Raw genomic sequence first — 27,957 nt, forward strand, 5'->3', positions numbered from 1 at the left:
CAACTGGTGCCAACTAGGAGCTCCTTCTGAAAGGTTCTTTCAGAAGGATCAGTTCCCTCTGTTTACAGATGAGGAAACCAAGGAGCAGAGGGACCGACCACCTCGCATGATTGTCGCCTGGGTGACGAGGTACAGGGGTAAGATTCTTAGCCTAGCTTCCTTCCCTCTAAGGCTGTTTCCCTTCTCCAGCTTTCTGGGATCCCATTGAGGAAGCCCCCAAGCCGGACTCCCCACCCTGCTGGTCAGACAAGCAGCCCCTTCTTCCCAGTCTTCTCAGGTGACACTGAGCCCATCTCAGCCAATCCCCTCCTGCTCCAAGTTCATTGAACCCAGCCCCGCCTCCTGGGCTGGCTCAGGGGAGTGAGAGGGGTAGACCCGACGAGGGAGCCTCTTTCCCTGTCCCATCCGAGCACCAGTGCCTTTGCCCCGTTAGGAACAGGGAACACGGGACCGGAACACCTTGGGGACCCCGAAGCCCCCACCATGGCTGGGATGATCTGGAGCCTCCGACTATTTGTCCTCTTCCAGGTGCTCAGCCTCTCCTTGGCCCAGATTGTAAGTGTCCCTTCAGCTTTGGGGTCCTTTGAAGGGGGAGGGATCCTCAGCCCTCTCCTTTGCTCCCCACTGCAGCCTGGGGGAGCCCTGTTTGTACATCATCCCTGCAGTCCTGTCCTCAGGCTTGGGGAGCGCAGGTTGGAAATTGGAAGGAAGAGGAGGATTCTCTCTTTTAAGGGAGCTCCCTGAAAACTCCCAACATGGAGTCCTCAGGGCCCTCCTCATTCCTCACTGGGATACCCCAGGATTGGTTTACAGCCGGTTTGAAAATATGGGATTCTTCTCCACGGGATGGGATCCAATCTTGTGAATATGAGGGGCAGCTTTCTGTCTGGGAGTCAGGGGGTTTCCTTTGTCCCCTTTCTTATTGTCCAGTTTCCGATTCTCTCTACCCCAAAAAAACTCTGCCAGGTAAAGTTGAAGCTACTGTGGGGTTAGGAGGGTGTAGGGCATGTGGAGAACCCACAAATGTTTGTGGACCATCCTCTATATACAAGGTTGGAGAGACAAGAGACTCCCTGTAGTTCATGATTGGGGATTGGGGGTAAAGGGGGAGATATCCCCACTTCTTGGTATGCCACACAGTTCAAGCCTGATCCTGGGTTGGGGGAGGCTTGTCTGGGAAAGGAGTCCCAGATCTGGGGCCCCCAGAGCCAGGCAGTCTAGCGGTTGGAGAAAAGGTGTCTGGGCAGAGCGGGGACAACCAGGACAATAGCCCCCATTCATGGATCTCTCCGGAACCCTCCCTTCCTCTCTCTGAGTCTGGAGGCTCAGGTTTAGAAGCCACAGTTAATTTCAGTCTCTGGGTTTTTGGACGTCTAGAATGTAGGGAGCTTACCAAGTAGTCACTCAATTTCTAATGTTACCTATACTCATCTCACAGAGCACTTGTGAGGAAAGTGCTTTGAAAACTTTTAAGTCTGAGTTGTGTGGGGGTGTGGGGAGTGACCTAGGAAAGAACAGACAGCTAGAAGGGGCTTCTTTTTTTGGTGACCCAGAACTGTGATTTCTTCAGTGAAATGAATTCCCAGTGTGAAAAGTTCTTTCACCAATGAAGATCCACAACTAACTGTCTTAGAGAGTTTCCTGAGTCAAAAGGAAGGTTGAATAGTTTGCCCAGGGTCAAAGAGCCAGTATGGCTTGAGAGATGGGACTTGAACCTGGATCTTTTTGATTCCAAGCCTGTATTTCTAGCCACTCTACCACATCACCTCTCAGGAAGGGATCTTAGAACAGGGACTATTAGAAAGAGGGAACATAGAGACCATCTGGTTCAATGCCCTCATTGTGTAGATGGGGACACTGAAGCCCAGAGAGGGAAAGAGACTTGCTTAATGTCACACAGAGAGTCAAGGGCATGTCCTGGATGTGTCCAAGCCTAGGTTCTGACTCCATTTCCCGGCTGGGATGTTTTACGTTGCCTCCTGTAAGCAAGGAGATGGTTCTTTCTTTCTGGTCGGAAGGAAGCCAACCAGCTATCTATCAGGCCGTAGAAGCCCGAGATTTCAGTGCCCAAGCTGGACAGAGCATGTTGGGAATGTGGAGAGGTGGGGAATTCTGGAGTCATGAAATCAGTCATGGGTCATAGAGTCTTTAATCTGCCCTAGTGTGTGCATGGCTATCCTGGGCCTGGGGTTCACAGGAAGCCAGGGGGCAATGTCCTCCTTGTGTGGGAGATTTGGTGGCAAGGAGTAAGTTGAGGTTGCCACAGCCATAAATGACAGCCTTAGAGCTGAGGGTAAAATTGAGGAGAGGGGTCGGGGCAGTAGGAACAGAAGAGAAAAATGTCCAGACCTCTCTCGAGACCTATCTGAGGTGGACATTCTAGGCTTCCCCAGCCTTCCCTCAACCTAATGGAGTGGAAAGATAATTGAATTTGGAGCTGGGTTCAACTCTACTCTTTGCTAGCAAGACATTTACTTCTATCAGCCTCAATTTCCCCTTCTGTAAAATCAGGAGGTTGAATTAGATGGCCCCTTCAGCCCCTGCTGGCTCAGAGAGTCTGTGATTCTATGATCTGCCTGCTTCTTCTGGGAGGCAGTAAGGTTCAAAGGACTGAGGGCCAGAAATCAGGACACCTGGACCTTGGATCTTCCTCCTTCTGGCTTTGGGACCCTGAACAATCACCTGGGTCTCAGCATCCTCCTTTTTACGGACAATGGAGGGACATAGGGCTGGAAAGCTCTCAAGAGACCATCGAGTCCAATCCTCTTGTTTTAATGATGGTCTTTAAGGTCCCTTACAGGACTGGCATTTAATGATCCTATTCCATCCTAACCTAACCTGTATTTTATCTCATATTGTATCCTCTCTCCTATCTTTTATCCTAATCTATCCTAGGCTATTTTAGTCTTTGCTACCCTTTTCCACCTCACTCTATGACCCATTCATCTTAACCTTCTCAGTGGCACCCCCCCTTTTATACAAGATTATGGAAGGCACCCAGAAACACAGGCTTAAAGATCCTGAGAGTTGGAAGGAGCCTCAGAGGCTCTCAAGAAATTACCACTATAACATACCTGACAAGTGGTTGTCTAGCCGCTGCTCAAAGAGCCCTAGAGCCCCTGGGAAAGGCCGGGAAGGGGTCTCTGTAGATCGCCCAGGTCCCCTCCAGGTTCTCCCAGGACTAGGGCCTTCCAGAGCACATACAGTGGGAGCTGGCACCTTGACTGGGCTCGAGGCTCCTGCCCACTCCTCCTCTGCCCTTCCTGGCCTCTTGGCTGATTAGTTTTCATGTGTGTTTGTTTCCAGAGAGGTCCGCCAGGAGAACCAGGGCCCCCTGGTCCCCCAGGCCTGCCAGGAGTGCCAGGCTCAGATGGCCTTGACGTGAGTAGGAATTCTGGGACTGGGCAGGAGCTGGAGCTGGAGGGGGAGGGGGTGGCAAGGAGGCGGGGCAAGTGGACAAAGAGGCACTTTGTCTGGGGGGGCCCTGGGGATTGTGGGGGGGCTGGCCCACCAGAAGAGGGCGCCAGGCTGGACCACAACCCGCTGCAATTTCATCAAAGCTCCAGTGTCCAGCAAAGGTGGGGGAGCTGGGAGAGGGAGAACAACTCACAAACGCCCTCCCTACACCCCACCTTTTCAATAAAGTCCCTCCTAGGATGCCATGTACCCCTCCTTCCTTGACCTGCACAGGGGGAACTTTTATTCAGCAAACTATTATGGGGCTAGGAGATCAGTACTCGGACTAGCAGGGAGCTGCCCACTACTCTCCCTGTTAAAGACAGAGCGGTCTCGCTTCCGTGGTCCCCAGCTGGCTGAGAGTGAAATGGCCGGGGTCCCGGACATTCCCCACCGCCCCTCCCCCTGTGGCTGATGGTGGTAGGGATGGCTTGGGGGTTATTTATAGAGCTGGATTCAGGACACAAGCCCATTCAGTATCTGGCTCCCTCTAGGAGGCTGGGAATGAGGTGGATGGAGGCTTCGTGGCTTCTGGGATCTAGGAAGGTCTGGGAAAGGAGAAAGAGCCTGAAGAGGGGTTGGAATTCTGCCTTGTGGGACCTCAGGAAAGCCCCTCCATCTCTCTGGGCCTCAGCTTTCTCCTCTATGAAACGGAACTAACAATTATCATAGGAGCTGTATCCCCCAACTTTTCTTGAGGGAAGAGCTTATAAACCTCTAAGCAAAATGGGAATTATTATTGTTCTGAGGGAGATCAGACACATTTGCCACTCCAGGGTCTTTTCTGCTCACATCAGCCAATCCCTCCCCTGCCCCTTTTTCTCCCCCACCACAGTCCTAGACCCTCAGAGTGTAGAAACCAGCCCCTGCTCTCAGGGAGCCCCTGACCTGAAAGATGAAGCAGCTTCCCTGGATTCTGTCACAGATTTTCTCTGAAAATATTTCTCCTTGCCCCGGGACATAGCTCAGTACAAATGTCCAGCAGAATGTAAAGTCCTTGAGAGTAGGACTGGTTTGGGTTTTTCTCCCTTTTTTTGTCCATGCATCCCGGTGCCTAGTACAGTGTGACACGTAGTAGTCACTTAATGAATACTTACTGGATTCAATTGTCCACAAGAAAAGTCTCTTGACCCCTGACTGAACCCAACTCCATACTTGTTAGAACTCAGTTTCCCCCAAAAGTCCCAAGTTCCTCTATTTATCTTGAGAGCTACCAGCCTAGCTGCATAACTCAGATCTCACACCCATATTTCCAAATCCATCATCTTCCCCTCACACAGAACAGCACAGGTATTAACATGGCTAAAACCCAATTTTATTTTGATTACTCTGGCTCTTCCCAGGCTGGGATTGTGATGGGTGGGATGGGTAATTTTGTTGTTGTTGTAAACAGATATTGAACATTGGAATGATAAACCCATATCGTAGGATCATAAATTAAGAGTTGGAAGACACCTCAAATGTTTATCTCGCCTAACCCCCTCAGTTTACATGCATGGCGAACTGAGACCCAGAGAGCGACTCACTAAAAGTCACCCAGATAATAAGGACTAGAACCAAGATTCAAATCTAGGTGCTCTGATACCATGATTCCTCCTTAGCTCTGTGAGGCATCTTGGACTCACTCAGTGCCAGCTTTGCAAGGAGGTCATGTTGCCCCCAGGTGCCTGCTCAGGGAATCCCACCTGTTTTTGTCTTATAGGGTGACAAGGGACCCCCTGGAAAACCTGGATTTCCGGTAAGTGTATTCTTCCCCAACACCTCTGGCCTTGGAGGATCCAGATGTTTGCTTCCCACCATATCCTGACTCCATTTTTCTCTCCTTGTCTGTTCATCAGGGACAAAAAGGCGACCCAGGGAAACTGGGTCCCAATGGGCCAGATGGAAAGCCAGGGATTGATGTGAGTACTGACCAGAAAAGCTTCAGTGTTTGGAGCCGGGGCTAGACAGCCAGACAAGGGATTAGGAGCCTGGTCTTCCAGACCTCCACCCTGTTGTGTGTTCTCTGCAAGGGGGCAAACCTGGACTGTGAGCCTTGACTCCCATGCAGCCATGTCTCATTTATCAGTGATAATGAAGGGAATCAGTGGTGCAGATAATCCAAAAGATATCTTCCACTGAGTTTCAGGGTGGGCAGTTCCTAGTGGACAACAGGTCAACAGTAGCTAAGTTGGCAATACAACATGGCAGCCAGTACAACATGGCACCAATAGAAGATGGCAGCTGGTAGAACATGGCGCCAGTATAACATGGCAGCCAGTACAACATGGTGGCCCAAAATGTTCACGTAACTTTAGACTACATTAGGAGAACCATAGAGGTCAGAACAAGCGGAATGATAGCTCTGGGGTCATCTGCCGGAGTCCGACCATTCCTGGAGTACTGTGTTTCATTCTGACTCCATATTTTAGAAGGGATGTTGTCAAGTGGGAGCAATCCCAGAACAGAACAACCAGGATGGTGTGAGGACTGTAGACCACACCGTGAAAGGATGAGTTGAAGGAGCTAGGAATATTAGCCTGGGGAAGAGAAGATTGGCAGTGTGGGGGGGAGGGGAAGCCATCCATAGTAACTGTCTTCAAGCCTTTAAAAAGGCGTTCCACTGGTACTGCTTGAGGAGAACCTGAGCTATGGGTAGAAGCTGTAGAGAGGCAAAGTTAATCTCAACATCGGGAGTAATGTCCTGACAATTTGAGCCATCCAAAAATGGGATGATCGGTCCGGGAAGGAGGGACCTCCCCATCACAGGGAGAGGTTGGATGATGGACCATGTGTCAGGGATGTTGCAATGAGAGATTCCTACTCAGGTACAGTTCAGCGAGGAAAACACTAAGGTCCTTTGCAGGTCTGAGAAGCTACAATGATAGCGGAGTCTCCAGGTGGAGGGGGAGGAGGCAGTGGAGAGAGTGCTGCCTTCAGAATTCAGCCTAATACTGTGGGTAGGACAATGGGTGCTGGCAGCTCTCCCAGCACACACTGATTAACAGTGAGAGAGGCCTTTGGCAGGTCATTCTGGGCCAGGGAGGTGGGCCGTGGGAGGAAGTAATTTAGGGATTAAAAATATCCCACAGGCAATTTCCATGCAGGTAGATGAAGACTCATCACTTTTTAATGCACTCACTGGTATGTGTCTCAGTTTATTAATAAATAGAATAGTTCCTTACATTTCTGTACAGTGCTTGGCAGTTTAAAAGCCACTTTCAAACCCGTTATCTCCAAATCACAGGAATTCTGAGCTGCAAGGATTCTTAGAACACAGAATGTCAGGGCTGGGGGGGTGGGGTCCTTAGAACACAGGATGTCAGGGCTGGGAGAGCCCTTGGAATACAGAATGTCAGGGCTGGGAGGACCTTAGAACATAGAATGTCAGGGCTCGGGGGGAGGGGAGGGGCCTTAGAACACAAAATGCCAGGGCTGGGAGGGTCCTTAGAGCCAGGAATGTCAGGGCTGGGAGGGCCCTTAGAACACAGAATGTCAGGGCTAGAAGGGCCCTTAGAATACAGAATGTCAGGGCTGGGGGGGGCCCTTAGAACACAGGATGTCAGGGCTGGGAGGGCCCTTACAACACAGAATGTCAGGGCTGGGACAGCCCTTAGAACAGAGGATGTCAGGGCTGGGAGGGCCCTTAGAACAGAGGATGTCAGGGCTGGGAGGGCCCTTACAACACAGAATGTCAGGGCTGGGACAGCCCTTAGAACAGAGGATGTCAGGGCTGGGAGGGCCCTTAGAACAGAGGATGTCAGGGCTGGGAGGGCCCTTAGAACACAGAATGTCAGAGATGGGAGGGCCGTTAGAACATATTATGTTAGAGCTGGTCTCAGGCTCTTCCACTTTTTAAATTCTGCTTTCCTAACAACCCCCAAAATAATGACTTTGAAGCTTGTAGATTGTGAATCGTGGCTCTCCCCTTTCCCCTATCCCATCCACTCGGGATGTTTCTAGCAAGGGGTGGGGGGGAACAGGTGAGGGAGGAGAGCACAGCAGAGAGACACCTGGGCTAGGATCAGGAGACCCCTGGCATTGTCCCTGATAATGTGATAATAAAGGCAGTTGGAATAGATCAGGGGTGGAGAACCCTCTAGGTCCTCAGGGCTACATGTGGCCTCGAGGCCTCAGGTTCCCCTCCCCTGGCCTAGATCCTTGACAAACTGCAAGGTCCTAACCAACTTTCTATGTTCTATCTTTCTGAGTTTGTGACGCAGAAGCTGAATTCAGAGTTTAGTTTGCATTAAAAAGAAAAGCAAGGTGTCCACAAGAGATCTTTAGTTTTATAGATTAATATTTTATATTTAATAGATTTATAGATCTTTTTCTATTATACTATGTCTATGGAAATTTCCATTTTATTTGGCATTTAAGTTTATGATTTTTTAAAAAGACCAACAAGAAAAAGAAATTAGATCCAGGAGTCCTACGTTCTAGTCCTGACTGTCACTTACTAGGTATGGTACCTTCGGCAAAGCATTCCTCCCTGAACTCAGTTTTTATATCTGTAAAATGGGGAGAACCGATCTTATCCTGCCTGACTCACAGGGCCTTTTGTGAGGATTAATTAAATCACTGATGTGCCTGGTCTGTGACCAGGTTTGCAGGGTGACTGGACAGAATGCTGGATTTACTATTGACCCAACAATGCTGGTCCTTTTGCCCTGACGCTGCCTGGGGCCCTGGGCTGGACTCTCTGGGCGGGGGAGGGTATGCAGCTCTGGGGGACCAGCAGGGACCAGGCACTGGTGGGCCCAATGGTTGGTTTTCAGTGGGGGTGGATGGAAGTTTTGGGGTCCAGGATGAGTGTTGTGGGCACAGCTAGATATACTATGGAGTCTGGCAGGAGGAGCTTTGGACCTGAGACTCCAGCCTTTTAGGCCACACAGAGTCATGCTAGGCCTGTGTGCATCCTTGGAATGCAAAGGGTGATGTTGCTGGGCCTTCCTGGAAGACTTTTAATTTGGCGTGGGGGAGGGGACAGGAGAGGACCCATACCTTCCATACGAACAGGTCCAAATTTTCTTATTTTGTTAAGCCCAGAGAGGTTCAGAGACTTATCCAAGGTCACACAGGTGGTAAATGACAGAAACAGGACTTGAACCCAGGTCCTGGGACTCCAAAGCCCATGCTTTTGCCATTACACTAAGCTAATTAAGAAAGGGTCACCCAAAGCAATGGCAGTTAGGTGGCTCAGTGGATAGAGCACTGAGCCTGGAGTCAAGAAGACCTGAATTCAAATCCAGCCTCAGACACTTAACTAGCTGTGTGACCCTGGACAAATCACTTGATCTCTGCCTTAATCCACCAGAGAAGGAAATGGCCAAACCATTCCAGTATCTGTGCCAAGAAAACCCCATGGACAGTGTTGGCATCCACGGGGTCATGAAGAGTCAGACTCGACTGAACAACAAGCCCAAAGCAACGCTAAACTGAAATAGAAAATAATCTCAAACAGCGGATAATCCAGCAAAGAACAGGATTAGAGCTCGAAGAAAACCCAACTGCAGAGGACTAAAGTGCCCGATCCGAAGCATCGCGGACGGTTAAACAGTAATGATGTCTGAGAAAAGAGCAGGACGGCTCCTCACCTGTCGCCTGTGGCGCAGACCCAGCCGCACAGAGCTAAGCTAATTAGAAACACAGGGTTTACTCTAGAGAGGATTGGCACGGCGGAGAGGGCGCTATGCCCGAGGACGATTCCGATCCTTTATTAAACTCCTACTATGTACAAGGCGCTCTGCTGAGCTAAGTTTAGGAGAGGGCGCTATGCCCGAGGACGATTCCGATCCTTTATTAAACTCCTACTATGTACACGGCGCTCTGCTGAGCTAAATTCAGGAAGCCTCAGTTCAGATCCCTCCGCTGACACTAACTGGTTGTGGGACTTCAAGCAAGGCAAATCGGCTGTCTCAGCCTGTTCCTCACCTGTAAAATGAGAATTGACCCCTGGCCTCACTCAGAGGATTTGAATGAGATGAAGTGCGTGTGTGGGCGCATGAGCGTGTGTATATAAAATGTATGTATCTGTATCTATACATATATATCTAATCTTTGCAAACTGTCTTAAAAAGGCCAGAACCCCTCTTACTTCCTTTCCTTCCTCATAAGAAAGGGTGGCTGTGATGTGGAAACCCCAGGGTGCTGTGTGGGTCTGAGTGTGGTCCTCCTTGAACTGACCCTTTTGCTCTCTTCCTCTAGGGTTTAACGGGAGCCAAGGGAGAGCCAGGCCCTCAGGGACCCCCCGGAGTCAAGGTGAGCTGGAGCTGGGAGATGACAAAGCTGGAGCCATCTCCCTGCAGGCCTTGGTTCTCTTTTGGCTAGGCTAATCAATGTCTACCTGCCCAGGACTGGAGATGGGGAGGGGGCTTGAGATTTGGGGTCAAGAGAGGTGGTGGCATGTGGGGAGCTTGGGTGGGCCCGGGGATGCAGGGTGGCTGCCTGTTCTGAGGACACACACAGTCCTTCATCACTAACATTCTATCCCTCTGGAATTTTAGGGCCAACCGGGTCTCCCCGGCCCCCCAGGTCTACCAGTGAGTATTTTGGTTGGCTGGGTTCCATCCCCTTCACCCTACTTTTTCAGGGCCTCTGGGGGGGGTGGGGAACTCTGGGGAGAGAGAGGAGGAGGAGGAAGAAGAAGAGGAGGAGATTCTAAGGGAGGGGACTCTGGAGAAGGAGGCTCTGAAGGGAGGCAGCTCTGGGAGGTGGGGGGTGAGGTGGGGAGGGCACTATGGAGGTTGGGGAGCAGAAGAGGTTCTCAGTCTCTCTCTCTCTTTTCTGTCACAGGGCCCGGGCTTTGCAGGACCTCAGGTGAGTCCTTCAGGGAGGGGCAGGGTGAGGAAAGTGGATGGAGAAGGGGATCCCAGGCAAGAGCAGAAGGCATTCGCCCTCTTCTGGCCAAGCCCCGCAGAGCTGTCTGAAGGGCTCGCAGTCTACCATCTCTCTACCCCTTCCCCAATCCTAATCCCTGCTAGAGCAGGCAGCAAAGAATCCACGAGCATTTATTAAGCACCCACTGTGTGCCAGGTACCAAGGCAAGAGCCGCAGATAAAGGGGCAAAAGCGGAACAGTCTGCCTTTGAGGAGCTTACATTCTAATGGGAGAGCCAAGGTGTATATATCCAAGCATATTCAAATACATACAAAATGAATAGCGAGTAATTTGGGGAAGGAAAGCCTTAGCAGCTTTGCGGGGGCAGGGGAGAATCAGGAAGACCTTTTGACAAAGGTGGTGCTTAAGCTAAGTTTGAAAGAAACCAGGAATCCCAAGTGGCAGGGGTGAGGAGGGAATGAATTCCAGGCATGGGGCAGAGCCTTTGCAAAGACTGGGAGTCAGAAGATGGCGTACCCTCTTGTGTGCAGAACAACAAGTGATATGGCGTGGCTGGACTGCAGAGTGTGAGGAGAGAGCAGTAAAGTGTAAGGCTTGAAAGCTGGGAAGGGACCAGATTATCAAAAACTTGGAGTGTTCACCTTTATTGTTGTTGAATCATATCAGTCCTATCCGACTCTCTGTGACCCCATTGGGAGTTTTCTTGGCAGAGATACTAGAGTGGTTTGCCATTTCCTTCTCCAGCTTATTTTACAAATGAGGAAACAGGCAAACAGGATTGGGTGACTTGGCCAGGGTCACACAGCTAGGAAGTGTCTGAGGCTGGATTTGAACTCAGATCATCTTGACCCCAAGCCTGGCACTCTATCCATTGTGCCACCTAGCTGCCCAAGTGACAACTGGAGAGATTTATATTTGGTCCTTGAAGCAATAGGGAGTCATCAGAGTTTGTTGAATGGGGGCCCAGACGTGCTCAAACAGACTTGGGCTTTAAGAAAAATTACTTTGGTGGTTGAGTGGAGGTTGGGTTGGAGTGGGAAGGGATGAGGCCGGGAGACCAAATCGGAGGCTGCTTCATCAGTCTAGGTGAGGAAGTGGAGGGTCTGACCTAGCATAGTGGCGGTGAGAGTGGAGAGGACGGGACATGATATTATGGAGATAGACGTAAGGTTCAGTAACTGTTTGGCTGGGGGTGGGGGTGAATGAGAGTGAGGAGTAGTGCTGACGTGGAGACCCTGGGTGATTAGAAGGATGGTGGTATCCTCAATAATATATTAGAGAGAAGTCGAGAAGACAGGTAGGTTTATGGGGGGGGGGAAGATGATGAGTCCTGTTTTGGACATGTTGCACCTGAGATGCCTATGGGATGCCCAGTTTGAAAGGTCAAACTGGCAGAGAAGAGAGCAGAGATGAATATTTAGATCTGGGAGATATCTACATGGTGATAGTCATTGAATCCATGAGAGCAGAAGTTACCCAGAGACGTAGTATAGAGAAAAAAAAGGGAGAAGGGCCAGGAAAGGGCTCTGGGACACAGCCACCTTCATTGGGCCACTGTGTATAATGAATTGGCAAAATAGACTGAGGAAGATTGGGTCGATAGGTAGCAGGGGAATCAGGAGACAATGGTATACTGAAACCCAGAGGGAGACAGAAGGGCTTGGAGAAGTGGGTGGTCAGTGTCAATGCTCCAGAGCGGTCAAGAAGGATGATGATTTAAGAAGAGGACATTAGCCACTATGAGATTGCTGATAACTTTGCCAAACACTTTCAGCTTAGGATTGTGGAGGGGTGAGCAGAAGGGGGGAGGGGAGGAGAAGGGAAACACTGAGTGTAGATGGTTTTGTTGAATAGTCTGGTGGAGAAAGGAAGGAGGGATGCCGTTAGAATCTAGCGTGGTTCTAGAGCAGAGATGGGGGGAGTTATGGAGTGTACGCAGGGTAGGGGGAGTGAACAGAGGATGACCCAGGCCAACAGAGGGATGGGAGAGGGGATGAACCCTTTGCTAGGGGCCTCTTTAACAACAGGAATTCCCATCCCTGTTAAGATAAATAGGATAAATCAGGAACATTTTGCTTTTACATCAAGTGATAACTCTCTACCCTCAGAACGCTTCTCACTGACTCGCCCTGTTGGCATCACTAGACTCCTCGGGGGGAAAGCCTTCGAACCCTGAACATTTCATCGATCAGATATTAACTGAGCTCTCCCCCAGGCCCCACACTGTGCCAGGCAACACACAGAGAGAAAACACAGCCCCCAGCCCCAGGGAGCGAACTTCCCCACCTGCCCTTCCTCGGCCCATTCGAAGGGCAAACCTTGGTTCAGACTGAGAGGTGATGCTTTCCAGGCCCAACAGCCTGGGGTGGGAGCTGCAGCAAGGAGTGATGGTCAGCAGGGTCAGGATGAGTGAGTGTCAGTCATCTGTCCTAAAAAGGATGAGAGCTGCAGATAACCCAAAAACGCATTTCCATTTGCCTGGGACAACCACAAGAGGACTTTGGGGGATGGTTAATTTACATGTTCAGGCTAGCAAAGAGAGTTTGGATTCCCAGCACCTGCTCCCATGAGGCCGCTGGGCTGTACAGTGGGCAGAGAGCTGGGCCTGGAGGCAGGAGGACCTGAGTTCAAATTCTACTTCAAGCACTTTCTAGCTGGGCAAGTCACTTAACCCTGTCCACCTCACTTTCATCAACTGCAAAATGGAGCTACGAAGAGCATCCACCTCACAGAGTTGTTGTGAGGGTCCAATGAGATAATATTTACAAAGCGTTTAGCACACAGTGGTGCTTAATAAATGCCTGGGGTAGGTCATAGAAAGTCTGGGGGGGGGTCAGAGAAGACATAGGCTCTTGGAACTGGTATGTGATCCTAGCTCTGCCACTGAGTGACCCGCTGTGTGACCTCTCTGGGGCTCAGTCCCCTGCTCTCTAAAGTGGGAGGATGGGAATACAGAATATCCAAGGCCTCTCAGAGCTCTGGGAGTCTACCCTCTAAAATAGTGGGGCCGCCTCTATGATACGTCTCCCTCTTCTCCCCCAAGGGACCCCCAGGACCAGTTGGACTCCCAGGAGAGATCGGTGTCCCCGGCCCCAAGGTGAGACACTGAGCTGCCCCCAGGGTCTCACGTCTCCTCCTGCTGCAGGAGGGAGAAGAGCCTCAGATCAGTCAAAGAAATGGGGATTATTTACCCTGGGGAAGAGAAAATGGGGAGGGGGACGTAATGCCTTTCTTCAAATGTGTGAGGGGTTACCATGCGAAGGAGGGAGCGGATGCGTTTGGTTTGGCCCCAGAGGGCAGACCCAGGAGCGGTGTGGGGGAGGCTGGAAGTTAGGGAAGCCCCCCTGACGATGAAAGCCAAACCCCAAATGGAGTGGGCCACCTCAGGAGGTGGGGAGCCTGGAGATACTAGAAATGGCATCTTTGTTCTGGCGGGGGCTAGCTAGACTTGGCCCGAGCCTCCTCACTCTGAGATTCCTTGTGGTTCTGTGACAGCCCATGCTCCTTCCTGGGCAGGAGGTATTATTGTAGCCAGTCCCCTGCCTCAGACCCACAAAGTGCAATGGCCGTGGTCCCTCTGAATGGGGCAGAGTCCACAGCCTCCGTGGTGGTGGTGGTGGGGGGGGGTCTCCCAGGGACAGCTGGGAAGTCCTTCCTTGAGTTAGACTGGAGTTTCTTTTCCTACAGTTTGGCTCACTCCCATCTGCTGCCACATCTGTGCCCCTGCTCCAAAGGTTGCAGCTGGGGCTCCCAGGGTGGCCTCTGTTTGACTTAGCATTGACATCTCTTTTCAGGGGGACCCCGGACCTGAGGGACCATCAGGTCCTCCTGGGCCCCCAGGAAAACCTGTGAGTATCCTCCGTCTGCTTCCTTGGGGACGTGAGGGTGGGGCAGAGAAACCTGGCCCTGGAATACTGATTCTGTGCGGGGGGGTCAGCCATCACAGGGCGAGGCTGGGTGTGTCCCAATCCCGTTGGCCCCCTTCCCTGGCTATCTTGTCCTAGAGCCAAGTTAGTGGTCATTGTATGACCATCTTGGCTGTGAAATGGGGTTCTCTGGGGGGGGAGGTCCCCAGAATGAGATCTAGGGACTTAAGAGAGGTTTGACTCCTTGGAACTTCAGGATGGTATGTGGGGTTCACTCATCAGCCCCTTGCCCCAAGGAGGGCTGAGTCTTTGGCCAGGAACATTGTAAAAAAGCCCACTCACCAGGTGGGAGGTGGGGACTGAGGCATACTGGGAAGGCCTGAACCCCAGAAGACTGGGGGTGGAGGATCCTCTCCTGCAGCTGCATTTCCTGGAAGTAGGAAACAGGTAACTTTAGAGTATGAACCTTCATGGTGCGGTCTGAGCTCTCCACCCACTGGTATTTGGTCTGGTTTCCCACAGTCTCTGCCCAAAGCCCCTCGTAGGGGACTAGCCATCTCTGAGAGACAGGGGTTACAGGAGACCCAGTCTGTCTCAAAAGCTGGGAAGCTCTGTTCCTGACATCATAGCCTTCCCAGACCTCACCTCAACTTCCCCTTTTAGGGCCGTCCCGGGACCATCCAAGGCCTTGAAGGCAGTGCTGATTTCCTGGTAAGTGCTGGATCCAGCTACCCAAGTCATTAAGGACCCTCTGTGGAATGGGTCTGTATTAGGACAGTGGGGGTGGGGGACAGAGGCTGCAGTTACCTTTGGCCAGAGGAGGTGCATGTGCCTGTGCTGAGGGGCTGGTGGCTGTGGCTGTGTCCAAGGAAAGGAGAGGAGGGACAGGCTAGCACTGGGGCTAAGGATACCCCAAAAGAGGGGATAAAAGTGAGGGGCTTTGGAAGAGCAGAACCATATACCATGCTTATGAACCACCCCCCTCCTCATCCCAACTGAGTGCAAAGCTGGGATCTGGATCTGGCCTTGAATAACTGTCCTCACCCCACGTTTACATTTCAGTGTCCAACCAACTGCCCAGCTGGTGTGAAGGGACCACAAGGACTGCAGGGGGTGAAGGTGAGTCCTGGAGGGCCTTAGCTGGGTCTGGGGACATGGGGCTCAGTGGTACTGTAGGAGATGGAAACTCAATCATATTTGGGGCCTGGGGATTGGGAGGTCGGGTCTGGTATCGGCGAATGCAGCTCAAACTTCCTTCTCTCCCTTTAGGGACATCCAGGCCGCCGGGGACCCCTGGGGGAGCCAGGCAGACAAGGGAAACCAGTATGTCTTGGAGAGGGCCTCTATCCCTTGGGTTCCTCCTATCGCCTGTCCATCGTGGGGGGTGGGGCAGGGAGGAGGTTGTGCCAAGGGGGCTGAGGGAGAGAGTGACCAGGCTGAGGGCAGAGATGGAGGCTACAGGCTGGGAGGAAGGGGCCAGAGGGGGGAGGGGAGAGTAGACTTAGGGGCATGGATGTGGGAAGCTCTTCCTGTTCTCTCCCCTGACTCCTAAACTCCCTGAGGGGGCTCTCAGACCTGTCTCTTCTTCTTTTCCTGGACTGATGGACTGCGGTCCTCAGGCCCTGACACCTGCCTTCCATCCTCTAGGGTCCCAAAGGAGATGTGGGTGCCTCTGGTGAGCAGGGAATTCCTGGTCCCCCGGTAATGTATCCCTCCTACTCATCTCTTCCTTTTGTCAAGGGGCACTAGTAAGACCCTCCTGGCCATCCCAAGCTTGGAGGCCATAGAGTCAGTGCCTGCCTGGAAGGAAAGGGGCCTGGGTTCTCTGCCTTGATGGGATGCTTGTATATTTGCTGCGTGACCTTGGACAGCTCATTTAACAGCTCTTAGCCTCAGCTTCTCCTCCTATGAAATAAGAGAACTAGATTATCTCTATGGTCCTTCCATCCCTAACTCGTACTATCCCATGATTCTGGATTAGGGCCCTTGGGAACTTTCACTAGGTCCTCAGTTCAGCACATCTGTGCCCGCCTGGGTGGGAAGGGGTATGTGCCCAGGCTAGCCTTTCTTCTGGGGAATGAGACCGAGGAGATGGGATGAGATGGGGAAGGGAGCTTGGAGGAAGCAAACACTGCCCTCAGAAGGGGTTATGCTGAGCCCATCCTCTGCGTCCTTCTGTCTTGTCAGGGCCCCCAGGGCATCAGGGGCTACCCAGGCATGGCTGGATCCAAAGGAGAGATGGTGAGTGCTCAAAGGGCCCCAAGACCATCGTGTGCTTCATTGTGTATTCCCAGGACTTAGCACAGAGTAGGCGCTTAGTACTTATTGGACTAAAATGAGATCGTGATTATCCATTGAGGCCACAGCCCCCCAGCCTCAAGTCTGGCCCGGTCCAATTCAGCTTAGAGGCTCCATGAGACTAATCTAGAAAATGCCAGAGCATCGGCATTATCAGTAATGATAATGGTGATGACATCACAAAAATAATCTGGTTGTTTGGGGTTTTTTGGTCTGGATCCACCTGTGACTTCCTTGGTCTAAGGAGCTGCTGATGAGGAAACTCAGTTTACCACGGCTGCCAATCGATTGTTCTGCAGTGGATAGTCTTAGGGAGCTCTAAATCTATAGTTCTATGCCTGTCATAGTGATATTAATAATGGTCTTTATAATAATGTTGATGACGTCAATATGATGATGGTGGTGATGCTTTCCCTCCCTTCTCCAGGGTCCCCAAGGCTACAAGGGGATGCTTGGGTCCATTGGTGCTGCTGGGAAGCCTGTAAGTCCTCCCCACTCTCACCCCTCGGCCCCTTGGCCTTTGTCCCCTGGCCCCTGGGGAATGAGCATCCTGAGATCCCCACTCTCAGTCCTGTGCTTGGCTGGGAAAGGTTTTGTTGGGGGTGTCCCCATTTCAGAGGCCTGGTCCAGGCACTAAGATCTTCCATGCTGGGAGGGGTTGGAGGCTATGGGGGGGCCATTCTGGGCCTCTTCTCTGAAGGCTGAGTCCCCGGGGCACCCCTCCTGAAAATCTGTTTGCTCTTCTATGCCTCCAGGGTGAGGAGGGCCCCCGAGGGCCACCAGGCAGAGCTGGGGAGAAGGGAGATGTGGTAAGTTAGTGGTTTTGTATGTGTCCCTCGCTCTGGTAGGATGCCAGACTGGAGGGGTGGGAGTCCTGAAGGTGGGGAGGAGGGAGGAGGCCTGGGCCAGGCTGGGCTGTCCTCCATCCCCATTCAGAAAGTGTGTGTGTGTGTGTGTGTGTGTGTGTGTGTGTGTGTGTGTGTGTATGTTCACATGTTTGTATGGTGAAGAATAAGAAGGGAATGACTATCACTGTGGGCCTTTGGCTGTCTGTGCATGTGGGTGTGACTGTGTGTGTGCCTGGGTCTGTGCACCTGTGTTCAATGTGGATGATGGAGTATACGCATGTGTTCTATGTGAAAAGAGCACCGGATCTAGAGCCTGATGACCTGAGTGCGAATTCTGACCCTGACAAGACCTGTGTGACCTAAAGAAGTCACTTGACTTCGATGAACCATTTCCTCCTCTGTAAAATGAGGGGGTGGGACCTCGAGGACTCTTTGAGCTGTAGACCTAGTATCCCACATGCAAGTGTGTGATACATGAAATGCTGCATACATGTGGATCCTGTGTGATTGTGTGTACACACACACACACACACACACATTCTATATGGACCACTGCATACATGTGGATTCTGTGTGGGTGGTGATGCACTGTGCATACAAATGTACTTGCATGTACACATACACATGTGCTCTGTATGGATCACTGCCTGACCCCTGGGCAGCACCATCAGTACTAAGCATGACCAGAGCTGGGCTAAGGAAGAGCCAGACTCAGGCTGGAAGGGACCTTGAGAGGTCACAGCGGCTACTCCCCTGTGGTAGCTCTCTTTTTCTGAAGTTCTCCACGCCTGGAGGGTGACAGAATGGGGAGCCCCAGACCAGATGACTCCAGCACCAATCTCCTGCCAGGGGCTCCTCGTGCCCCGCTCCTTTCCCCAGATGCCATCAAACCATAGCCGAGCTAACAGGATTAGAGACTTTCAAGGTTCCCTAGGCTGAGGAGAGTGGGATGGGGGGGGGGGGTTGGGGCCGAGGCAGAGGAAGTCCCAGACACATTTCAAGCAGATCCAGAGCCTGAGTTTCTCCTGCTTCCCACAGACACAGCCGGATTCCTGGGGTGGACCTGGCTCCCTCAGGCCATCCATTCCCCTGATGTGTCTGGGACCATGCCCAAGCTGTGCCATGGGGGGCATACACGTGGTTGTCAGTGGCCCCAGACTTCTCTCTTCAGACATGGAGTCTCCAGGGTGTGTGCTGGGGACAAAGGGAAGGGATATTGAGACTACACTTTCCTGCTTGGCTTTTGCAGGGTGGTCAAGGTGTTCAAGGCCCCCAGGGAAGTGGAGGACCCAAGGGTGAGAACGTAAGTACTTCAGCTGGGGGAGGTCCTGGCTTAATTCTGGGCAGGAGTGGGGAGTGGGAACCAGACCCAAGTGAGTCCTAACTCAGATCTGTGGGGAACCTGGCTCAGGCTTAGCCAAAGGAGAAGGGGATCAGAAGCCCTGCATTCTAGTCCTAGCTTTGCCCCTGCTTCTCTGCGGGACTTTTGGGCAAGTTCCTTCCCCATCGTGCCTCAGTTTCCTCATCTGTAAAAGAAGGGAGTTGGACCAACAGAAGGTCTCCTCCAGCCCTGATGCTCTAGGATGTGCATCTTCACAAGCTGTGATTTCTCTTCCTTCCTTTGCAGGGCCTACCCGGTATTGACGGCAAGGATGGCACACCTGGCATTCCTGGGGTGAAGGTAAGGGAGGTGTGGCACATGCCGTGGGGTCCCTTAGGCCTGGGCCAGCCCCTTGGGTAGGCATAGTACGATCTTCATGAGGCTGGTTGGAGGTGGGGGGCCCAGTCCCACAAGCCCCTTCCTCCCCACCCTGGAGGGTCCCTAGGACTGGGGGCCACAGACAGAAGAGAGAGACCTGTGATTATTCCATCCCACAGGGGAGCGCTGGACAGCCCGGAAGACCCGGAAACCCAGGCCACCAAGGACTGGCGGTGAGTATCAGTGTCAGGGCCTCAGTCCAGCTTAAGCCTCAAGCCTCACTTACTCTCTGGGTCTCAGTTTTCCCTCTGGAAAATGGGGGTGGGATGGTCAAGATCATCTCTTGCCCCTAAGGCCCCTCCAGATTCTGTCATTCTAAGTTCTAGGGTCCTTTCCAGCCTTGACATTCTCTGCTCAAAGGTCCCTCCCAACTCAGACAGTCTAGGCTCCAGAAATCTTTCCAGCTCTAAATCACATGACCCAGACATCCTCATAGGATCACAGATAGTATTAGAAGCACAGTGGGAAGCTGTGATAGGGCAGTGGTTTGGGTCAGAGGATCTGGGTTCAAATCCTGACCTTACTACTTCTCTGGCCTCAGTATCCCCTTCTGTAAAATGACTAGATGACCTCCACCATCCTCTCACGGCTCTAAGGACCTTAGAGGGAATTTAGTCCAACTGGCACCTCAGCAAGGATCCCCTGACCATTCTAATTAACGAAATTAAAAGCAACAGGCGGCAGTCATAGGGAAGCATGTTTTGGTTCGGCATAAAGAAACACAGCCCAGCCATTAGAGCTGTCCCTAAGTCGAATGAGCTGCCAATGGGCGTTTATTCTGCACCCACTCCACGCCAGGCGCTGGGCTAAGCTCAGTGCTCTCCAGCTCTGAGATCCTGTGAACTCTGGCTTCCATAACTCCCCTTCCTCAGGGTGACTCCTCCTGACCTTCCCAGTTCCCTCTCCCCATCTCCCCCAGATCAGGCGGTTGGCTGACCATGGAATTGTTGTTTTGAGGGTGTGGGGTGGACCGTGGAAGACTCTCTTTCTCCAGTAGGCACAGTCATGAGCTACTGCATTTAGGTTCTTTCCCAGTCATTATGGGGCTTCTGGATGGTGACCAAATCCCACCATCAGGAGTCCTGGGCTAGCTAGGGAGGGTCTCTCTCTGCTGTTTCCTAGCTGTGTGACGGTAAGTGAATCTCTTACCCTATCCGGGTGAATTTCTCCAACAGTAAGTCTGTTACTTACCATATCTGGGTCAGTTTCTCCATCCTGGCATCTGTATTTTGTATCTGTAAAATGAGAAAATTGGATGAATTCAGAGGTTCTTAACCTGGGGTCCATGGAGTTTGTGGATAGATTTCAGAGGGTTAGTAAACTTGGATGGGGGATAATTATACCTTTATTTCAGTCTATCGGTTTCCTTTTGTAATCCTATACATTTTATTTTATGAATTTAAAACTATTATCTTGAGAAGGGGACCATAGGTTTCACTAGACCGCCAAAGGGGTCCATGGTACACAAAAGGTTAACAATCCCTAGACTCGGTGATCTCCACTATTCATAGTATAGTGGTTAGAACACTGGACTTGGTGTTAGAAAGACCTGAGTTCAAATCCTAACTTGGACACTTAACTATCTGCAAGGCAAGTCACTTAAGTCCTTTGAGACTCGGTTTCCTTTGCTGTAAAGTGAGGCAGTTGGTCTTGATGGGCTCTCAGGTCCCTTCCAGCTCTCAATCTATGATCCTATGATTCTGGCTTCTCTCCTCTTTCTGACGGTTGCCCTGAGGTTGTATCTGGGCCTCTGGGAATGGCCTGGAGCCTCCCTATCAGAAGGACCTTCATGTTCTTTTCTCTCTACAGGGTTTGCCAGGTCAGCCGGGGACCAAAGGGGAACCGGGAGACAAGGTGAGGGGATTTCCCACTGGGGTCATTCTGGGCACGGAAAGGAAAGGTTTGGAGGATTGAGAGAGTCCAAGGTGGAAGCCTGGCTTGTCCCACTTGCAAGCACGGCTTTGTAGGTGTGGGGTCACCCCACGCTTCTCTGAGGGGACGCTGTGGGGTTAATGGAGGGGGTGGGGTTGTGCAGTGGCCAGTCTGGGCTGAGCCGTCTCTGTTCGGTTTTTCCATAGGGTGAACCTGGCCAGCGGGGCTTTCCAGGATTGTCCGGCCCACCCGGGAAGCCGGTGAGTGAAGCTGCCTAGGTGATTGTCCCCAACAAAAGCAGATATGACACCTGAACAGAAGAGATCGCACACCCCCAGCCTCTGCCTGCCCTTAGGATGCAATGGGCTAGTGAACACATGGTGGGCTGTGCCAGGGCCAGGAACTTAGAAGGCTTGAGTTAAAGTCTCAGCTCTGCCACACATGGTGTCTGGGACCTAGATCAAATAAATCCCTCCCCTTCTAGTTTCCTTTTCTGTAAAAACAGGATCGATTTGATGATTTCTGGGCTCCTTTCTAACATTTTGAGCCAACATATATGTGCCAACGTATAAACCAGTAGAGATTAATAAAAGCAGAAGCCCAAGATGGGGGAGTGTTAATAAGTACAGCTCGGGAGGGAAATCAGCCCTCAGAATGCTGGGTCCAGGCAGGAGGGGTCAGGGCACACTGATCCAGAAGGGCTTTCTAGAGGAGATGGATAGAATGCTGAACTTGGGGAATCTTGCCTCAGCTGTGTACCCCTGGGCAAGTCACTTAGTGTGTATGTACCTCACTTTCCTCATCTGCAAAATGAGGGACTTGGACCCGACAGCCCATTAGGTCCGTTCCGGCTCCAATATGATTCAGTCGTCAGGTAGAGATGGGTATCCCTGGTACACGGGCAGGGCTGTAGCCCCCGTGGTACTAACTGCACCCCACTTCTGTCCCCCAGGGTGAACCCGGGCCTCGAGGAGAAATCGGCCCTCAGGGCATCCAGGGGCTGAAGGTAAGAGGGGAGGGTGCTGAAAGATCCCAGGCTTCCTCCCCGAGGGTTTGCTGTACCTTTCTAGGGAGGTGGCTCTCTCTTTCTCTCTAGACCTCCCTGGAGTGAGGCTCCCTAGCAGACAGAGCCCTGGGAGGGGCCTTGGAGGATCTGGGTTCAAGTCCAGACGCATCTCCTTAGTAACCTTATGGCTGAAGTACTTAACCGCTCTGGGTTTGTTGTTTCGCCCATAAAATTGGGATAATATCATGTGTGCTGCTTATTTCCCAGGGTTGTTTTGGGGAGCAGGTGATGTAGTGTACATAAAGGGCTCAGTAAGCTTCAAAGCCCAATAGAAAAGAGAACTGCTATCATTCGCTGTGAGAATAATGAGCCGGCCTCAGGCAGGGTCCCTCTGCCCAGCCCAGCTGAGCCATTTCTGCTCCTGGGGCTGGGGAGGGACACATGGGGTGGTGCTGGGTTTCTCGGGCTTCCTTAATGACCCTCTCTGTTCCATCATCTCAGGGTGACCAAGGCGAGAGAGGGCCCGTGGGGCAGCCAGGCCTACAAGGGAGAGTGGTAAGTGTATGAACCCTGCCTGGGCCGGGGGATGGGAAAGGGAGGGCAACATCCAGTCATGGGGCACAGCCCAGGGTGGAGGGAGCAGGAGGAAGGGGAGCACACTTGATCTTTGAGGTGTCTTCTAGAGCTCACTCCAGACCTTCTTACCACGGGCCTTGATGTGGTCTCCAGGCCTGGGACTCCCCTATTCCCTTCATTGAGTTTTTTCTCTTTTCAGGGTGCCAAGGGAGAACAGGGGCCTCCAGGGATCCCAGGGCCCCAAGGCCTGCCAGGCATCAAAGGAAATAAGGTAACAAATGGGTCCAAGAACATGGGAACACAGCGGGGAAGCCAGAGGCCAGGAGCGCAGAGATGGGGTACGAAGTTTAAGGGCAGGGATGGAGTCAGGATCCTGGACAGGAAACAGGGAGCAAAGAAACCAGGCTGGGAACAGGAGGAGGGGCCCTTGAGCTTCTCAGGAGATTCTAGAGGCCTCCCAGAGGATGTACGCTAGAGAAGGTACCACGCTGGGGAAACTGGGGTGATTTGCAGGGCCCAGGGATCAAGGATCACCCCTTCCCCCCTTTCCTTTTCCAACAGGGCTTCCCAGGGAAGATCGGCTCCAGAGGCAGTGGTGTGAGTACCTGCCCAGGAGGGGAAGGGGGAGGGCTAGCAGAAGGACTGGGCCAGTCTGTGCCTTTGCTCAGGGACTCCCCAGTCAGCATCGGGCAGTAAGAGCCCTCTTCTATTCCCCTTACTGCTACCAACTGTTAGAGCTGCCCCTCTGGCACCCATCTGTGCTGGGTGCCTTGTGTACGCTATGTGCCACCATGACAGCTGAGAAGCAGCACAGTACAAAGGGAAATCTCCTCCCTGGCCTGGGAGCTTCATATTCTCCTCCTAATTTATCCACTATTTGACTTTGAACCATTCACTCATGGAGATGCCTGTACTGCCCATCTCACACGGTTCATGAAGAAAATGCTTTGTGAATTGTAAAGAGGAAGAGAGACGGCAGCTAGCTTAACAGCCCCTAGCGTGGGACCCACGGGCCCCGATTCCTCTACAAGGTGGTTTGCTCCCAGCTCCTTTCACCACAATATTTCCAGTTGCCACCAGGAGGAGCAAAGCAAGTACCTTAGTGCGTATAGCCCCAAGGCGGGCCCCTGGGTCCCTCCACTTTCAGATAGGGCTCTCCCAAGGATGGGGAAAATGAGGCAGAGCCGGCCTCTGTGGAGAATGATGCCATTGGCAGAGGTGGGCATAGGGCTGAGCCTGGCACCAATTCCCCTCACCCACCAATTCCCCTCCCTACTGTCCTGTCTGCTGCCTGATTGGGTCTTTCCTCTACAGGGTGATCCAGGTGTGGAAGGTCTCCCTGGGGAGAAAGGAGAGAAGGTGAGTGGGTTCAAGCACGTGGCTGGTCCCTGGGAGATCCCCAAGGGTGGGCGAAGACCTAGGTCTCAAAGGTCAAAAGCAGGGGCCCAACCCCAAAGAGGGAGTTGGATGGGGCAGGGGAACTGGGGGAGCGGCCCCAGAAGTGGGTCCCCACGGCTCCCATCAAAAAAGTGACTTTTCTGTTTCCCTCTAGGGAGAGTCTGGAGAACCAGGCCCCAAGGGACAGGTGGGTGCCCATCAGACCACCTCTCTGCCCATCCTGCTAGCTCTTCCTCCCTCCCTCCTATCTCTTCCTTTTCCTCTCTCCTTTCTCTTCCTTTTTAATGCCCTGCGCTCTTCATTTCTTTCCTCTTCTGCTCACTATCCTTTGGCTGTATATAGGGGTATGCTGGAACCAGTTCAAAACGGTTTACTAGAGCCAGTTGTTAAATGTTCGGCGTAAGCAGTTACATGTGTCAGAAACTGGCAAACACTACATACAAATCTGGGCTCGATTCATTGTTTTGTTGTCTATACTTAAGAAAATGATGGAGAAAATGTTAATAATGCAAATTAAACTTAAAAGGGTGTTGTGTGCACTCCACCCCCCCCCCCCCAGCTGGTTGTTAAACATTTACTAGCAGATTTCTGCTTTGTGTTCTTCCTCTGCCTCTCTCCCCCTACCATTACAGAATTTAGAGCTAGAAGGGGCATTGGAGAACATCTAGTCAAACCTCATAATTTTGCAGATGAGAAAACTAACGTTTAGAGAGCTAAGTGGCCCACCCAAGGTCACAAATAGAATAAGGATGACCTTCAGCATTCACTTTACTTCTGGGCCTCCACTTCTTTAGTATTCCTGTCCTCATTTCCCTCTTCTGTCCCTTCTCTCTCCCTTGTTTCCCCCAAGTCTTGCTCTTCCCACGGGCCCCTCCGTGGTCTATACCCTCTTCTCCCCATCACAGCAAGGCATCCGTGGAGAGACAGGCTTCCCGGGTCCCATGGGGGATGCAGGAGCCCCTGGAGTGCAGGGTTACCCGGGACCCCCAGGGCCTCGGGGGATCACTGGAGAAAGAGGCATCCCGGGTCTTCCTGGAAGACAAGGCGTGGCGGTGAGTTCTCCCCTCATCTTTGGGCAAAGCCAATATTCCTCCTCTGAGACCTCACTTAGAGAGTGATAGAGCAGGCCAGGCAGAGCTTGTCTCTGAGGTGCTTGGAGATCACTGGAGAGGCTGGGTTATCCTGCAAGCTCATCTTGGGGGAGATACTTCATCCCAGCCGATCTCCACTTTTGCAGCGTCCACACCAGGAAGGGGTTTGAGCTACAGCAAGAGGAACTGAGGTCAGCTGGTCAATAAACATTTATTAAACAGCTACCGTGTGCCAGGCACTGTGCTAAGTGCTGGTGATACAGATATGAAAAAGAGTCCCTGCCATCGAGACAGTTACAATCTAATGGGGATCAGGTGGGGCTGGGCCTGGCAGCAGGGGGGCCAGGATGTTCCCTTGGAGTGTTGGCTTCCCTCCCTCCAGAAGGCAGGGTGTAAGGGCTGCCTGGGCTTTAGAGGCTGGGTGTGGGAAGGACCTTGGAGCCAGAGGCATCTCATTCCCATTTATTTGTTCTTGGTTTCCAGGGCCGGGATGCCAGTGACCAGCACATCGTGGATGTGGTGCTGAAGATGCTACAAGGTGAGTGAGGGGAAGGGGGTAGAACAAGCGTTTATCAGGCACCCCCTATGTGCCTGGCAGTGTGCTAGGCACTTTACAAATACCTTATTGGATGCTGGGATGACTGAATGGGATCTGGAGGCCCTTAAGAAAAACAGACATCCCTATCAACTTCCCCCACGATGGTCTAAAGGACCCCTTTCAGAAGGACCTGACTGGGTGCCTTTGGGCAAAGGCCTTGTCTGGCACTCTCTGCCTCTCTCTTGGCCTCAGTTTTTCTCTCTAATGGGGACAATGACCTGTATCTGTGGGTATCACCTATACCAAGACAAGTCAGGCACCAGCTCCCTCACCCTCCTCCTCTTCTTGTTTTCCAGAACAACTGGCTGAGATGGCAGTGAGTGCCAAGCGAGAGGCCCTGGGTGGCATAGGGGGAATGGGTCCCCCAGGCCCTCCAGGCCCTCCTGGATACCCGGGCAAACAAGGTCCACATGGACACCCAGGCCCCCGAGGCATCCCTGGTATCATTGGAGCTGTGGGACAGATCGGCAACACAGGACCCAAGGGTAAGCAAGGAAAAGGGCCCTGCAAAGAGACTGGGAGCTGGGACTGTTTACAAGAGGCACAGGTGGGGCAGGTGTGTTGGAAAGGGCCCTGGACTCGAGCTAGTCAATCAGTCGGCAACCTGCTTTGTGCCAGGCACTGTGCTAATGGAGGGCATTAGAGGGCCCGGATTGGTCCAGTCTTGGCTCTGCCACATGACCTATGGGGGCCTCCATTTCATCACCTAAAAAATGAGGGTAAAATCCTTACTCTCCCTATCTCACAGGGCTATTGTGGAGGAAGCATTTTGTAAACCTTAGAGCCTAAAGAAAAAGACCATTCAAGTCGTCTTTCCTGGTTTCCCCAGGTGTTAATGCCTACCCACCCAAAGCCCACTGTATTAATTTGTATATATCCTGTATTTACTATCTGTAAGCACGCTGCAGCCCCCAGGAGAATGTAAGCTCCTGAGGGCAGGAAGCGTCTCATTTGTGGATCTGAATTCCTATCACCCAGCAGTCACAGTCACAGTCACTCACACACACACACACACACACACACACACACACACACACACACTATATAGGAGGGGCTTACTAAGAAAATGACAGTAAGACCATTAAGATCATTCTTAATAGTATATACAGTGTAATGATGGCACAGTATAGCAATTTGTCCTAGGGCCATTTTGGCCCGAACACCATCAAAAAAAGGGATTTGATAGATAACAAAAAGTAATAACAGTGGAAGTGGCATGCGGGATGGAGGGCTCCTGCGACGCCCTGGGCTCCTTCCTGGGCTTTGGGGTGCCTGTATGTAGGTGCCCATACTGCCTCCTTCCCCCACCTCCCCCAGCTACTTGCTTTCTCTCTCCTTCCAAGCTTTCCTCGAACACTCACTTGGGGCTTCTTGCTTGAGAGGGAGAGACCTCATCCTATCAGGAAACAGGGCCCTGGGTTCTGAACTCTCCTTGGGGCCCAGGCCTTGGCCTTGGTCCTTCCCGGTTCTTCCCTGCTGTTCTTGAGCAGAGGGAGCTGAGCTCAGAGAGCCTCCTCTTCTCTTGGCAGGGAAGCGAGGAGAGAAAGGGGAACGAGGTGATGAGGGTCGTGGGCATCCTGGACAGCCAGGGCCTCCAGGAATCCCAGGTAAGTGCCGAGGGTAGGGTAGCTGCTGGCTTCACCCCTCTCCTCACTCCTTTCCCTTCCCCTCCACCCCCGAGTCAAAGGCCTGGGAAACAGGATGCCAGGCTTCTCTCTCTGCTTTAGAGTGGGATCAGGTGGGAAGAGATGGGACCAATGGAGACACAGCAGCTGGGGAGGAGATCCAAGGGGCAGGGGAGGCAGGTTTTTCTTTCATGATCACCTCTGCCTCAGCCCAAGAGTGAGGAGCCATCTAGAAAATTTCAGGAGACTCCTGCTGAATCCTGGAGAAATTTCTATCCAAGCAGGTTACCCGGGCAAGGTCCTGTTCTTGGGTGGTGTCCACAGCCTCAGTTTTCCCCCTCTGAACAATGGGATGTCCTAAAAGTGGTTGGAAATCTGGGGACAAAGGATAGAAGATTGAATCGGAGTTTGATGGGTTCCTAATGCTCTTCTCCCTCTCCTAAACTCAGGACTTCCTGGCCGGCCAGGCCAGGCCATCAACGGCAAAGATGGAGACCGTGGATCCCCAGGTGCCCCAGGAGAGGCAGGTCGACCAGGCCTGCCTGGTCCTGTGGGGCTCCCAGGCTACTGTGACCCTGCAGCTTGCCTTGGGGCCTCGGCCTATGCTTCCGCCCGCCTCACAGAACCAGGGACCATCAAGGGGCCCTGAGTCAGGCCAGAACAACAGGGGGTGGGCCCTGCCTCCCTTGCCCAGTGGTTATCCCACCCCCTTTGACAGATATCCAGTCCCCTGGCCCAGAGGACA

General features: G+C 52.4%; 1 protein-coding gene across 1 annotated transcript; it reads left to right on the forward strand.

The window, feature by feature from the left end:
* Nucleotides 1–106: 106 nt before the first annotated feature.
* COL9A2 (collagen type IX alpha 2 chain) lies at nucleotides 107–27,932 on the forward strand. The gene is made up of 33 exons (XM_036743756.1): nucleotides 107–137; nucleotides 434–555; nucleotides 3,307–3,381; nucleotides 5,159–5,194; nucleotides 5,295–5,357; nucleotides 9,643–9,696; nucleotides 9,942–9,977; nucleotides 10,231–10,254; nucleotides 13,319–13,372; nucleotides 14,070–14,123; nucleotides 14,805–14,852; nucleotides 15,204–15,260; nucleotides 15,411–15,464; nucleotides 15,789–15,842; nucleotides 16,329–16,382; nucleotides 16,867–16,920; nucleotides 17,195–17,248; nucleotides 18,537–18,590; nucleotides 18,915–18,968; nucleotides 19,166–19,219; nucleotides 20,856–20,900; nucleotides 21,125–21,178; nucleotides 21,871–21,924; nucleotides 22,426–22,479; nucleotides 22,700–22,771; nucleotides 23,062–23,097; nucleotides 23,815–23,859; nucleotides 24,053–24,085; nucleotides 24,804–24,950; nucleotides 25,473–25,527; nucleotides 25,884–26,072; nucleotides 27,117–27,194; nucleotides 27,662–27,932. The coding sequence occupies exons 1-33, from the start codon at nucleotides 107–109 to the stop codon at nucleotides 27,859–27,861; spliced, it is 2,148 nt and encodes a 715-aa protein (XP_036599651.1). The 3' UTR covers nucleotides 27,862–27,932.
* The last annotated feature ends 25 nt before the right edge of the window (nucleotides 27,933–27,957 follow it).

The sequence above is a fragment of the Trichosurus vulpecula genome, chromosome 2 (genome assembly GCF_011100635.1).
Source record: "Trichosurus vulpecula isolate mTriVul1 chromosome 2, mTriVul1.pri, whole genome shotgun sequence".
Taxonomy (NCBI): Eukaryota; Metazoa; Chordata; class Mammalia; order Diprotodontia; family Phalangeridae; genus Trichosurus; species Trichosurus vulpecula.